Genomic DNA, 14,955 nt, shown 5'->3' on the forward strand with positions numbered 1-14,955 from the left:
TAAAAGGACTGATCAAGAAATAAAAGCAGTTTTCCAATCTTCATTCCTCTCAATCACACATATTTTCAAGTATTTAAAAGGTCATGTTTACCACTGTGTTGTTTTTTTTAAAAAAAAACTAGTTGATGACAAATGAGGCTAATTTAAACATAGTTAACAATTTTTTTTTTTCAAATTGGGTCCTTTTCCAGGTACAAAGTATTTTACTGCAATTGTTAACTCTGCTTAGTGGCAAAGAACCAGATTTAATAAACACTCTTCTTGGTGAAGAAAGTTTCTGCGTAAGAGTAATTGAAATGTTAAGTTGGGTGTAAACAGTTTAGTTTCTGCGTAAGAGTAATTGAAATGTTAAGTTGGGTGTAAACAGTTATTCATTATCTCACTAGCAAATTAATTTTATCTACTGTAAAGGTATCAAAGTACAGCATTGTATTTCAGAACTTATTTCCCATCTGAATTTTAGAGAAACTGCTCCAACATACAAGAAAATCACTTTTTCGTTGTTCAACTTTATGCCTACTCTATTTTGACTAGTTTGCCAACAAGGTTATTAAGAAAATCTTAATATTGTGTGGGAGGTAATTTTTTTGGATTCTAATAAGGTTGTTTCTTAATTAAATGAAAAAGAAAAAACCTTTGACAGGTAACTACAATGAATGTGCAGTACTTAGGTTTTTGAAAAAATCCTAGACTTCTGAAGGAACTGGTATTTTCCTTTCACTATTTTACAGAAATGTTCATGAGTTACTGTTGTTAGAACCTTGTAAGTTTATTTAATGATTTTCTGCATATTCATTTCCCACATTTTAATTTCTAACATCACACAAATACCAGTTTTGAACTGCGCTCTCATCATATTCCTCCCAGTATGGTTAGCCCTAGCACAGGGCCAGAAGAATGAAGAGAGAAAAAGAAAAAAAATGCTCTTATTGTAAGCCACCTTACCCAATTTCATTAGCAATGTAGTGGAACACTGGCTTTGCTATAACCAATATCAAACAAAAAGCACCACTCGCTCACTCTTGAGGTCATCTGTACTTTTTGGGATCCTATTTACTATCACTAGATTGTAGTTATGAGCAAAGGATTACAGATGTGATCCTTCCCAACTCCACCACTTGTTTTTTCTTCCACCACAGTACTAAAAAAAGGCACTCTCCTGTATTTAATCTAACTAAATTTTTCATTACCCACTACCCTATTTCACACCACTGACCACCTACCTCTGCGACAAAAGCACTGTTACACAAGGGCAGGAGTAATGGACAGTACTGCCTCACCATCAGCACACTTCATCTATGTAAAACCATCATACCTTTAAAGCAGCTCCTGCAGGTGGTAACTGCAGGAATCCACAGCAATTCACTGGAAGCATGACTGGGCAGCATATTTTGCACCAGCACAAAATGCCAGTTTCTGCTATCACCACACTTCTGTTCAGACTCTGCAGCATTATGACAATTGGCAGAACAGTACTAGAAAGAAATGCTCTCAGTGCATTACACAAAATAAGCAGTCTTTCCTCTAGATCTTGTTTCCCAAAGAGGTTAGGAAATCCCTTAATACATTTTTAATACTGCCTGTGCCTGCCTGCAATTCAAACAAATATTTCTCACTTCAAAAGTAATAATCTAGTAAGAAACATTTTAAAAGCATGACAGTTAAAATTATAAAGAATTGAACATGAAACAGCCTGCAAGAGCAATTGTCAAAGTTTTGCATGAAAAGACAAATCCTCCATGGACAGATTTGAATCCACCCTGCAAAACAGAGGAGGCAGGTAATATAGGATATTTCACCTTGGAACCCCACCGAGCTTACAGAGAAAGTTGCATACAAAGCTTTCTTTTGTTAAATGCTGCATTGCCCCCAAACTGTGAAGGCGCTTTTTGCTCTTAACCTTTTGAGGCTTTCTGTTTCCACCATCCCCTGCAGCAGCTCCATCTCTGGAGCTGAGCAGGAACTACGTGGAGTCAGATGACTTGGACAATTCTGACCCACATCACAGAAGTGTGGTTCATGCTCTTGTGATGCTTGTGAATGCTTTGAGAGGTACAGCCTTCTGCCAGCTCTTTGGGATCAAGAGATTTTTAGCCTATCCCTACCACAACCCTGTCAATTGATCAAGAGAAAACACATGCCTTTACCATTAAATGATTGTTTACACTGAACGCAGAGCTGAGGAAAAACTAGAAGCCTGCTTCCCACTAGATCTATAAAAGAGAGTTCAATTACAGGATCAATTCTAGAGAAAATCCTCAGGCAAAACACATACTTTCTTCTTTTCCTGTATTGTACAGTTTCCCATTTTGCACTCTCAGTTTTTGTACATCCTGACAGAATGTTAAAAAATAGTAAACAATAATGCAATAATAATACAACAAAAAAACCCCAAATATGGTCATTTCATACTTTCTGACGACTATATCTTATTCCAACTAGATGGCAGATCATTATTAATGATATATACAGGTACAGATGCTCAAAATAAGAACTTTTATCCTTTTAAAAAAGGGACTACCTACCACAAAGATTCCTGATCACACGGATTTTTTTTCTTCTACTTGTCAGTAAATAGTATGATCTGTTAATCATTTATGTTAACTACTTAATGGATACTGGATTTAGGCATTTGGGGCAAGAATATGACAAACTTCCATTAAAAATTATGAAAATTCAGTTCAACAGCCATAAAGATTTGCCCAATACTAGCAAAAACAAGTGTCCAAACAAAATTTAAATTTAAGCAGATACAAAAAAAAAAATCCTTATTACAGATTTCATTCTAAGCAGTCTGTCACACTGTGCTCCCATGACAACTGCCAACTAGACTTTCATTATTAAATCAACAACCACAAAATAAAAAAAGAAACCAACTTCTCACAAATAATACACAGTTCGCAATGGTCAGTTCATTCACCAGACAGGGCTTTGCAAAAATCACAAAATACTTTACTTTCTGTTCTCAGTCATACAGTTCTTCCAAGACCATAAAGACAATTAAAATGACCATGTTCATTTTCCTGTCTACTGCTGATCTGAGGAAATACCGATTTTGTATTTTATAGTATCAACTCAGGCATATGAAGCATATATGATTTAAATAAAGTAAATGTAGTTCCAATGAAATCCTAATCCTTAAGGAAGAGTTTCCAAAATATTTTAATGAAAATAGCAATTTGCACCTTTCTAGCACTAAATTATAAAACACTTTGATCAAGAGTGGTTTAGAAACTAAAATCATTCAACTTGTGCTTTGAGTCATGAATAGAAGGCTGCCTTTCACTGGTCACCACATCCACTGTAACAGACAAAAGCTGCCTTATAAAGTTGACAATATAATCCCCATTTACAAAAACCCCTTTTGTTTAACTACTGAATAAGAACTCATTGAGATGCTAATCATATGTTGCATTGTGATTTCTGAAAAGCACTAAAAAGCATATTATTTCAAAAGGCTGAAACATGGGTGACCAAAAAATACCCTAAATTAAAGCAAAGACAACTTCTTCCCCCAACCTCTCCCGAGTTATAAATGTGAGCACTTTTGTTGCTTTTGTCCTGTGTAAGATACTAACAGTTTGACTCTGTCTCACAAGAATTAGCTTTAGATTACAGCAATAACAGATTTGCAGGCTTGTTTTTATTTTTAAAGCTACTGTAAAGCTTAGCTTTTTTTAGTTGTTGTTGGGGTTTTTTTGGAGCTCCAGTTCAATGCAAAAATAGCCCTCATGAAAGGAAAAAAAAATTTAGTGTCAAAAGCACTATTCAGAAAGTTTCAGAAGCAGTTGTATACTTCAGGTATTTCAAGCCACAGAAATCCTAGAAGCATCTAGGATACCAATGAAAATAGCTCAACTATAGAATCAGAATTCATGCACATCAGATTCTGCATTGACAGCAACCAACAGGAGTGGCATATTTTCAAATACTGCTGCTTAGACTTAGCTTCAGGATGGGCTATTTTGAACCATGCTGAGCAAGCAGCAATGTTCACTCACTTGGCAATTTGGAAGCCATATTGTAGACAGTCCCCTCTGATAGTCTGATTTTATTTCTAACTGATGGTTTTGATGCACTAGATTCAAGAGGAAAAACAGTGTAAGCCAACATACCATCACCTGAATAACGACAAAAACCCCAAAACATACCCTGCTCCCGTTCACTTTAAGACATTAATATGAACCAGTTTCATCATTAGCTTTTTTCAGCCCTCAAGAGATCCATTTACTCCTCCAACAGAGATCACTTCTATAAAACAGCAATACTAACTTTCAAAAGATCAAATTATCTGCTGCTTTAAGTTAAATTCTATTTCTGTCATCAGTCGGTAACAGCAAAGAGAGTATTTTTAATCACACACTATTTACAGCACAAGGAACTGGGACATGAGACAATCTTGTTTGTCTCGCCCCTTGGAAACTGGGCAAATCACTTTACTGCCTCATGTCCCTTCGTGTCCCTCCTCTCCCTCTTCTCTACAACAGGGTTAATAAAACCCTTTGTGAAGGACATAGTGACTTCTTTACAGAAAGTGCTATGTAAGTGCTAGTCCAGTATTCCCACTATCAAGCAGTGAATGGAACTGTTTGGCAAGACCTACAAAACATACCAAAGAATTCAGAAGTATGAAACTCTTATGGTTTCACACCACGCTTTTGTAATTTTATTAGTTTTCCCCACTACTCTTCTGTTAGAGCAGCAAACCCTGGCAAGGCAAACAGTCTTCTCAGACTTTCACCTACAATGCTCTGTAGAGCTGAAAGTTAAGCACATGCTGCAATTTCTCTTTAAGAATCAAAAACAGTATATGGAACACTATCCTATAAAGCTACTTTATTCTCAAATATGGGTCTTGTAAGCACTAGGAAGACACACATTTAATCAGTCAGAAAACAAGTGTAGCTCACAATGTACTTAAAAATTCAGTAATTGCATTCATTCAGAAACTCTAAAATTATGCAACTTCTATTTGGTTTTGGGTTAGTAATCATATTTACAGTATGGGGTAACAGGAAGCACAATCATATCTGCTAGCTCACAGCAATTCTAACATACTCAAAGACAGCACACATACTGCCACTGAATGTAAAATACAGCTGTATTCCAGAAGCTTTATTCAATTAGAAAAAAAAAACCAAACCCAAATTTGCCAAGTTTTTAATCAGAGAAAGATCATTTCTTTTCACTGAATTCATGCAAGGGAAGTAACCAGAGAGAGTATGATGCAATAATCCTGTGTTTTTCACTGGCTTATGGCATGGAGACAATGACAATATATAAGGCCAAATCACAGATTTTCCTCATCTATTTTCCTATTTTTGACATTTCTTTTCAGAATACAGTCTCATTATGACGAACTTTGGAAAGTATTTATACATATATCATCGCAAGAGTGGTTCAAGTAATTTCTAGCTATCTAACCCAAAACACTTCATCCAATTCCAAATGAGATTTCAAACTCAAGTCTTCGAGGATTTGCACAATGGCCTGATGGGACAAGTTTTTAAATCAAGCTCTAGCTTAAATTCATTTTTAAATAAGATTGAAGTCCTACATTAAGTTAGCTTGCAACACACAACACACTACTTGTTAGCTTCAAAAACCAAAAGGTAATCTTAAAGTGACTCTCCACCAACATCCACTTGGAAGGAGTGAAACTTGCAATCATAACTTTTTGGGGTTCAGCATAAAGTTAACTTAAGCATCATCTAAGACTGATTTTTATTACAGCTGAAGACTGATCAAACATAAAGAGGCAGGTAGAATGCAGCAGAACTCTGATGCATCAGTTCTGAAGATGTAAAAGTATTCCATGGTACTTTCTCATTCTTCCAGGCATTTACAGCTAAAGCTAGACTTCTGGGGCTATACTCTTAAAATTCAAGTAGTATTCTACATACACTCCCACCAGCTACTGTGTAAAATGGGACAAACCGCATGCCACCACATCTTCTGAAGAGCTCTCTGAAGGCATCTGTGACCTATGTATGCAGGGGAAGCTTTTATATCCCTCCAAGTACCACCTTCACTAGATGTAGGTAAATGCTTAGTGACTTGAACTTTAATTATCCTCTATTTTGCAGATCACAGGGAAGAATATAGAGCATTTTTCAAAATAAACATGTATCCATCGAGTAAAAAATACACTGCTTATACACTTAAACCTGACTGCTAAGGATTTCTTAAAATGGCAGAATAAGGAAGACTCACTCTGGTTTGCCATAAATCTCTCTCACACCATAGCTGTATATGAATCACTTCAGGACAGCATGATTCACAGTGTCATATGCAAGCCAAAGTCTCATTTGACACTTACAAACGGCTTACAGTTTTTGACACTTAATTAAAAAAAAATTATTTCATTTGTAGCACAAAGTGGAAGTACTCACTGATATCATCTTCATGATAAATGACAGAGTGGAATGGCAGAGTTTTGTCTTTAATATATCTCTCTGCTGGCTCAATATAAAAGGTCCCACTGTGAGTTTCGATGAATCCTTCAAATTTTCCATCAATAACAGACCCATGGCTAAGACTTCCCTGCTCACCTGTTTAAGGGAAAAAGTGCATTAGCTTTTTTTATACCTTTCTAAAAGCTTTCAGTCCTGTGCAAACTTCAAGCATACACATTACCCAAGGTGTTAAGCAGACAATGCTAAAGCATGATACTTGCATAATTATCCTGATCATGCACCAGCTTCCAGCTGCTAAAAACCGATATGAATTATACAGTAATAAGATACTGGGTAACAGCAGTAAGACATTCTTGCAGAATGTTTGTGTCTGAATTTAAGACTAAGATTATTCAACAGTAAGACATACAGTTATGCCAAAATCAGTTAGTAAGTTCAATAGCTTCCTAATCGGGTGTATAAATGACATGTTTAAAAAAGCATATAATGAAAAAATCAATGCTTTATTTTAAAGCTGTAACATATATAGCATGTAATCTTATATTCAAGTCCTATCCTTATACATCTGTTCGTATAATTCTGAAAAATAAATAAAAATCACAGTGTATACTGAACTTTAAAAGCTTTCAAAGAAAGATTTCCCTATGTTCAAGACATCCATTTTTCTCTTCAAGCATAAGCCTCTTAATACTGTAGCTAGATTTAAATTGGGATAGAGTGAATTTGTATTTGAAACAGTCACAATCTGGAAAAGTACAACTGTCAAAGTTTAATCACTGACAGCTACAACCTGCAGCATCCCCAACAAGCCTTTTCCATAAAAAGGATGAAAGATTACTAAAAGAATGTTTATATACTCCTCCACTGAGGAGGGTTCAAATCACACTATCAAATTATCAGAACTGTACTCATTCTTATCATTAGCCAGCACTGATTTCTAATGAACAAAGATGAAGAATTTTATAAAGCTCATCTACAGTAGGGAAATTTGGGAAAGTATCTTGAAGACATGCCATACAACTCTTAGAGACCACTAAAAAGTAAAAATTAGTGTTCTACAAAGCCTATTTCAAGGCATTCGTAAGTGATCCCTGATTTACTTCAGACTATATTCTATAAGAATGCGCATTAATATCCTGAACTTATCAGCCATGTATCTTTGGAAATTTCAGAGTACTTGGAAAGAAGACTCTTGATCTGAATGGAAATCAAGAACCAACAGCAAAACAGTTTATTTACTCAACTCCAACTTTGTTCATGATCTTCATGACAAGTACAAAGTTGGGTTGAATGAGAAAAATAATAAAAAGGATTAAAAGAAAAATGTAGAGTAAGACCAGTGAGTAGGTTCATGGGGATCCTTTGATCTCATCCCTCAGCAAGATGGAAGGAACCAAAACCTTTTCTGAACTAGTTTCACAAAATAAGAAAAAAAGCACAACAAAAGACCCCCCACACCTTAAAAGCCTTCTGACCTACTTAAGTCAACTGGTAAATTGGTCTACCTAGGTGCATACAAAGTGCTAAGCACATATAATTCTTTTTGCAGTTTAAAACAGTCCTTTCAAGACTGTAGACATTACACAGAGATCTTCAGGAAGCAGTTAGATTCCTTTCAGAACCAAAAAGACCGTATAAAGAAGGACAGAGTAAGCCCTAATCCTTCTCTTTTCATCTGCTTTTAATTCCTTAATTTCCCTTCCTTTTTAATCAGTTTTTATCTTTTGTATTTACTGAAATCGGATATATTATCCTGAACAATGGTAGCTCTATATTCCTTAAACTCCTTTAAACAGAGTACCTGATTTTTTTTAATGCAGACAGCTTTTTCCTTTTTTTTTTTTTTATGCATCAGACTTCTATGAAGAGAATGTTCATAAACAGACTTGAACTTCAAGTCCTATGGATATGAAAATCACTAGGTAAAATACTCATTTGTTAAGTGTGACTGGAGTTTAAGCAGCTGGAGTTTAAATGCATTTAGATGAATTATTGAAGTTTAATAATGAAGATAACCTAATCATACAGATATTCATTTTCTGCATGTTCTATTAAAAAAACCTCTTAAAATGACTGCACTTTAATCCATTTTAAAATGTTGTACTTACCATAAATGTGTCCAGTGTAAATATGGGAGGTATCATAATCAATTACTTGGTTTGACATTTCTACTTTAAAGTCATCACTAAAAAGAGACGTATCTCTCTTCATTCGAAGGTTGAAGTGTCTAAAGTGAATAAAATAAGACAGTAAATTGGCTTTGAGCTACAATTATAAGAGCAAAGTACTTCTAACCAACATTTTTGTGCCAATAATTTGCACACCCTGTAAAATTTATCTACAGAAAATGTTTATACTGTACAAGAATTAGGCCATAGCCTAGAATGATTTCCTTCAGCAAGATTATTTAGATGCTTTTGATACAAGTAGCTAAATTTAAAAGATTTAAGTCAGAAAACAGGGTTGGACTTTAATACATAAATCTAAAATGCTGACTTTCACTATATACTTGTTCCTGTTCCTCCAGAAGACACAGATGAAGCTTAAGGGAAAAAGCAACTATTTAACTTCACAGCACTGTGAAACACAAGAGATAAAAACAACTACCAGCTTATTTTACTTTCATTGCCAACATTTAAGTAATGTAAATGAAACCGTAATTAACTCACCTACATTTCAACTGAAACTCAAAAAATACGATGGGCAACAACATTTAATAAAAAAATACGTAAACTGGTAGAGTTACATGCATAACTATGTAACCAACTCTATTCATTGAATGATCGTGTTCAAATTACAACACTACTGTCTTTGATGCAAATCCTACTGCTAATCTTTATAGGAAACATACAACATTTTCTTTGTATGAAAACAAAAGTTTGGCTCAGTTAAGTCAAGCAACGTAACTGCAGTGTTTTAAAATGCCTGACGCTATATGAATTCATACCTGTAACAACTGTTAGCTTGCTTCAGAATTTCATTTGGTATTCTCTTAAATTTTGTATAAACACATTGTGCAAATACATATCAGTGAAGTTGTTGAAACTTCAGTCATTCCAATTTTACTCTTGATTTTCTTCCTATATTTTTCTCTTTCTGCACAATCACGAAATTGAAGGAATATTATAGTTATGCCACCAATTTGTTACACAAAAAGTAACTGATAAGTTGACTACATCTGTGTCAGAGTCTTAAGCTAAAAAAAGTGACCAATCTCTCAGTATACACAGTATACTAAGGATAAGACCAACTTTCCATAGTGAAAGCTAGTATCCATTTGTGCTAACAGCAAAACAACCAAATTAAGCTCCAGTGTAAAGTTGATTAATTAGTTTTTAGTACAGCTGAAGCATATACAAAATATATCTTCAGTCTTCACTTGCACATTAAGTAATATGACACTACAGTTATAAGTATTTTGAAACAACTGTACATTAAGATGCAAAATTCAAGATCAAAGAAAACAAGCCATGTCTACACTTAAAACCTGGTAAGAGCTCTAGCAACTCATGTTGACTATTCTGTAATGCAAACAGTAATTCACAATCAAAATATCTTTATTATCATTGCCATAGTGTTAATAAAGCTTCAAAGCAAACAAACATTCTCCTCTGGTGATGCATTAGAGGTATCTACTACAAGGTTATGAAATTCTGAGATGTGGCTGGTAGATAGGGAAGGTTAAACATCAGCAATTCCTTGTGACTCGGGCTTTGTGCCAAGCTAACCAGTGATCATTTTATAGTTTCAGTATGGATGTATTTTATCAGGGAAGATCCTCCTGTTAAAAAGGAAACAACAGTTCACTACAGATACACATCAGCTAGCAGTTAGTAGCTATGCACACACAGATAGAAAGGCATGTTTCATGATAGCTAGCTAGTAATTGTAATACGACAGAGACAAAAAAATAAGAATTCTTCTTCAAATTAGTCTCTTTACTAGCTCTGTAAAGGTGCCTCCTGGTAACATAGAGGTTTATGAGGATGAGGAGATAACATGAACAAGCAATCCAGAAACAAGCATTGTAGGACAGAATGCTACAAGATTACACAATACATTTTTCTAGGGGAAAAAAAAAAACCCCAAACTTCAAGCCACCTTGTGTGGCTTTTCTGGGCAGAAGTTAGAAATGAACAGGCAGAAAAAAGAAAAAAGATAAGAATTTGAAGAACTTCATTCAAGTACTTCAAGAAGTTCTACTCACTTTGGTTGTAATACACTGCTCAAGGTGTCAGAGATTTGAGTTCCATTTTAGTTTGAGTTTTCCCTGTGATAGAGTTCTCGAGGCTGGATCAGACTCTCTTCAAGTACATCAAACTGAAGTTAAATGACAAGAGACCCTGGATACTTCAGAATAGCTCTCCTCCCTCCTCTAGTATTTGATAGAAGACTTCTGGTAAGAAGTCATCTGTAATTCTGTCTCTGCAATGAACTGAAGTATGTACTAATCCCAGCAAGATCTCCTATTATGGCTAAAATTACTTTTTCATGGTGAAAAAAGTAGGTTTTCTGAAAAACAACTCAATTTGTATAGCACTTTTCTCTGAGAAGTGCAAAAAGGTTACTTTAAAAATTACGATTTTTCTGGTTGAAATCATGCAAGTTTCAAATAAAATTGAGGAGCGATTATTATCCTAACACTCAAGTGCATCAGCAATTTTTCTATCATTTTGAAGTACACTCTGTAAGACAATGCAGGACTTCTCATACTAAGTCCCATATATGTCAGCAAATGGGAAAAAATTGGACTTCATCTCAGAGAGAGAGTAATTTACCTAGTTTAGCCTAAAATAATACCAAGTAGATATATCAATTAGCCCTAGACCTCAATTGTGAAGCTGTCCAGGGTATCCTTTCCTCAACTGCCAAGTCATTTATGTTCTCATCCTTACAAATTAGCATAACATTCAGCACTGCACTTCGGACTCCATGGTTGACTATCATCTAATCACGCTTTAGAGTCTGTTTTGCCTACATGACCTGCACTATAGGACTGTGCTTTTGGAGGGGCATGGGGAAGCTCAGCAGAATCTTTCAAAGCTGCAGATGGTTCTTCTTTCTGGGCAGGATACCCTTCCATCAAGATTACCCTATCTGTCACTTCAATATGTACTGTTACAAGTTATATGTACCAAATAAAAAGTTTCGCTAGTTTTAAAATTGAGAAGCCTCTATTTAGTCTCCTGTCATCTCCCCCCCCACCCCTTATCTTCCACATTGGTACATACCTAACACTACAAATTCTAACCCATACTGTTAATTATTTATTAATAAAATGAGCTCTATTTGCAGGATTAGAAAACTATTTCAAATACAAAATAAAGCTGTGTTTCACAATAACAATTCTCTGACCATTTGATTTCTTAATTTATTAGATAAACTGATCATCTCACAGCTATTTTTAAATGGGTCTTTTCTTGGTCATTCAAACATGCCTGGTGGGAACAGGATTATCTGTCTGGACTGTTCACCCTTTTAATAATGAAAAATGAAGTGACAAATCTTCCTCTACTTCTCACCCACCAAAAAAAGGGAGGGAGAAAGAGAGGCAACTTGGGGAGAGTGAGGGGGTGGTAGGAAACAAGCATCTATTCATCTCTACTTCCAAGAATTAACAACTTTAACAAGTCACCAAACTTTAATCAATGGTAATCATAAAACCGCATGTATTACATGAAACCTACAGCAAAGAAAGCAAATGCTATTTTTATGGCTATGCAGAGACATCTTACAAGTGTCAATGAAATTAACTGCACTGAGAAGATGCCAGTTTACAGGTGGGGAGACTCCAGATTGTAATGACAGATTCAAATCCAGTTCAACACCCTAATTTCTCAGTGAGAAACTTCCAAGGACCCTACAGAATCCATTTCAGTATCTGACCCAAATTATTAACATTTACTCTAAATTTCTTCCAAAAAAAACCCCCAAAAAACCTAGTATTTCTTCCCCTTTCTTGAAAGGGATATAAGCTAGTCACTATCCTTCTCAAAATGATGTGGGAGAGAATGCATCTCAGCTTTCTTTCCTGGCTTAAATTCAGCAACTTCATGAATTTTTCTGAGGACAGAAGACTCCAGTGAAGTCCAACAAATACGTGTGTATCATTCCTGAATATGGTTTCTAAAACTAGCCACAATGGAAGAAATAAGAAGCTTCAAATAAGCCTTTTGGCAACTACCATTTCTACAACACACATCAAGTTCTCTGTGCCAGCACCTATATCGGTATTAGCTAAGCTATTCCCTAGCCTAGATACACACCAGGCAGAAGATGAACTATTTCCAGAAGAATAGTGCTTCCTTTATTTACACACTTACAACCTTGCATGAGACATTTTTTAGCAGTAGTGGTCTCTAGAATAGAATTAAATCAATTAAGACCAAGTTTGGACCTTGCTTATTTGTTACTGCTTCTGCCTTACACATATCTGAAAACTGATATGGTAACAGGCCACTACTTCGTTACTGTATGGTTGCTTGCTTGGTCAAGGACAGAATTTTTGGTAAAACTGTTTATATTGTTATATAATCTCATTTGATAATAAACTACACCTTATTCATTAACGGCAGTACTGTGAAGTCTTTAAAAAGGTAGATTTTTATTTCACTTTAGCTTAACTCAGGGAGACTGTCAGATTTGCAAGTATGTAACATAGCAACTCAGTGATAATTAAAGAAAAAAAAAATAGTTGAAAGCACCATGCTTAGCTAAAACCCAGTAGTTTCCTATGGGCTCGAGTTTTGTCAATCCCATGCCCTAATCAGAGCAAGTACTTTTTTTAAAAAAACAAACAAAAACCAGACTTGTGTGTATATATTGACAGCACTTGGTAAAACAAACACAAAGGTGTACATTTAAGAGTTAATGTTTAATCTATTATTCCATTTCTTTTCAGTATGAGTTACCTTCTAAGATCAGTGATTTTGCCATAACGGAATGTCCAATATATTGAGACGATGATAGCAAGTCTGCAGACCTTTCCAAAACTGGCAGAAAGAACTGTTACCAGTGGTATGCAAACGGACACTCGGCGCTTTCCCTTTCCTCAGTCAGATAGCTGTAACCAGTGGCTGGCTGAGCAGGCAGAATCACTCAGTGATCACAGGAGATTGTTTTGGGAAAAAAAAGGGGGGGGAGGGGGGCGCAAAAAGGAGATGGAGGAGTTACTCCACAGCTGGAAGAAGTGGCTGGGAAAAGGAAACAAAAGGTGACAGGTTGGCAATAGTTATAGAATGTGACTCCAGTACAAGGAGAGTCCATTTAGGTTCATATTCTTTCCTTCTCAGTAGGAACCAGAAAAATCTCTGCAGCTGTGCCTCCACAAGCCTCTTCACAAGTCAGCATCTAGAAGATACTATTCTGCTTGAGGTGCAAGTCTTATCCTTACTTTTCCCATTTAAGTCAAAGACTCTCTTCTGCAAAATGGAAGGGGGTCTATTAATGGAAGGGGAGAAGAATTTGAGCCCTTCTTTCTAACTGCTTCCACATGAGACATCCCAAAATCTAAACTCAGTTCCCACAAACTGTCAGACTCATTCCAACTCTTAACTATATTAAATAGAAGACAGATTAACAACTTAATGGTGGGTTTTAAACTGCTCACAAGCTAAGTCTACAGAACCATCACAGTTATGGACACTTATTTTTTACACTGTTTTCATTTAGTATTTTCATTTAACTAACAATTCCCATGGTCCTGTTGCTACTGACACTAAAGAAAACGTATCTTTGAAACAGCACATGATAGAAAGAATGATAAACCTGGAGATCCTATTAGCCACCTAGATGTAGATAGAGGGTATCATCCTCTAGTAAGTACTTATCTAAAAAACAATCTCTCCAGCATTGCAACACTGCACAATCTCAGCTAGAATGCTTGCAGCTTATGTTTGTTTTCCACTGCCACCTCTACAGCGGCACTTGTGTTCTAGAATAACAAGCTTAGCAAGTCTGACTTCTGAAGGCCAGGAAAGAAATCTCTGAACAATGACAACTGAGGATGCACCCTTCACCCTAAACAATTTGCCACTGATTATTCTTGATATACATAGCTGCAAACACATAAGCTAGCTCAGATAACAGAAACCATCCAAGTACGATTACAAGTAGCTACGTGTTGGCTAATTTATAAGAAAGTCAGTCAAGTATCTTCCTGTCCTGAAGAGTATGGTGTACAGATTTGAGAAGCAGATTAGTCTTTACCTAGCATTGATTTTTTTTTTTTTTCCCCCCTTTCAGTAAAACTTCTTTGGGAAGTTGAGTGCAGATTCTGTCACTTGGTTTCCTCTTTATCCAAAATAACCTTCCCATTTGTATTTACATACAGTTGAATATTTATATACAGTGCCATGTTCTAGCATAATTCAATGTGAGATCAAGAAAAGAAAACAGGTGAAGACACACTAGAATAAAATCACAAGGCATTAAAGTTACTACATGAATTCAAACCAAGAAACTAGTTTAGCAAGAAGTTTCCTTAGTGAATAAAAATATACAAGAGAAATCTGGTAGCTTGATAACATGAGCACATATG

The 14,955-nt window shown here is 35.6% G+C and overlaps 1 protein-coding gene across 1 annotated transcript in view; it reads right to left on the reverse strand.

The window, feature by feature from the left end:
- The window catches only part of ADAM10 (ADAM metallopeptidase domain 10), a gene marked incomplete at both ends in the record, with an annotated part of 48,336 nt that overhangs the window by 16,700 nt on the left and 16,681 nt on the right, over positions 1–14,955 (reverse strand). Inside the window, 2 exons of the mRNA XM_082004880.1 lie at positions 6,393–6,551; positions 8,525–8,643. Coding sequence (XP_081861006.1) covers positions 6,393–6,551; positions 8,525–8,643 — 278 coding nt within the window. The remainder of the gene's footprint in view (positions 1–6,392; positions 6,552–8,524; positions 8,644–14,955) is intronic.

Source organism: Phaethon aethereus, assembly GCF_964289735.1.
Source record: "Phaethon aethereus genome assembly, chromosome: 12".
In the NCBI taxonomy this organism is placed as follows: domain Eukaryota; kingdom Metazoa; phylum Chordata; class Aves; order Phaethontiformes; family Phaethontidae; genus Phaethon; species Phaethon aethereus.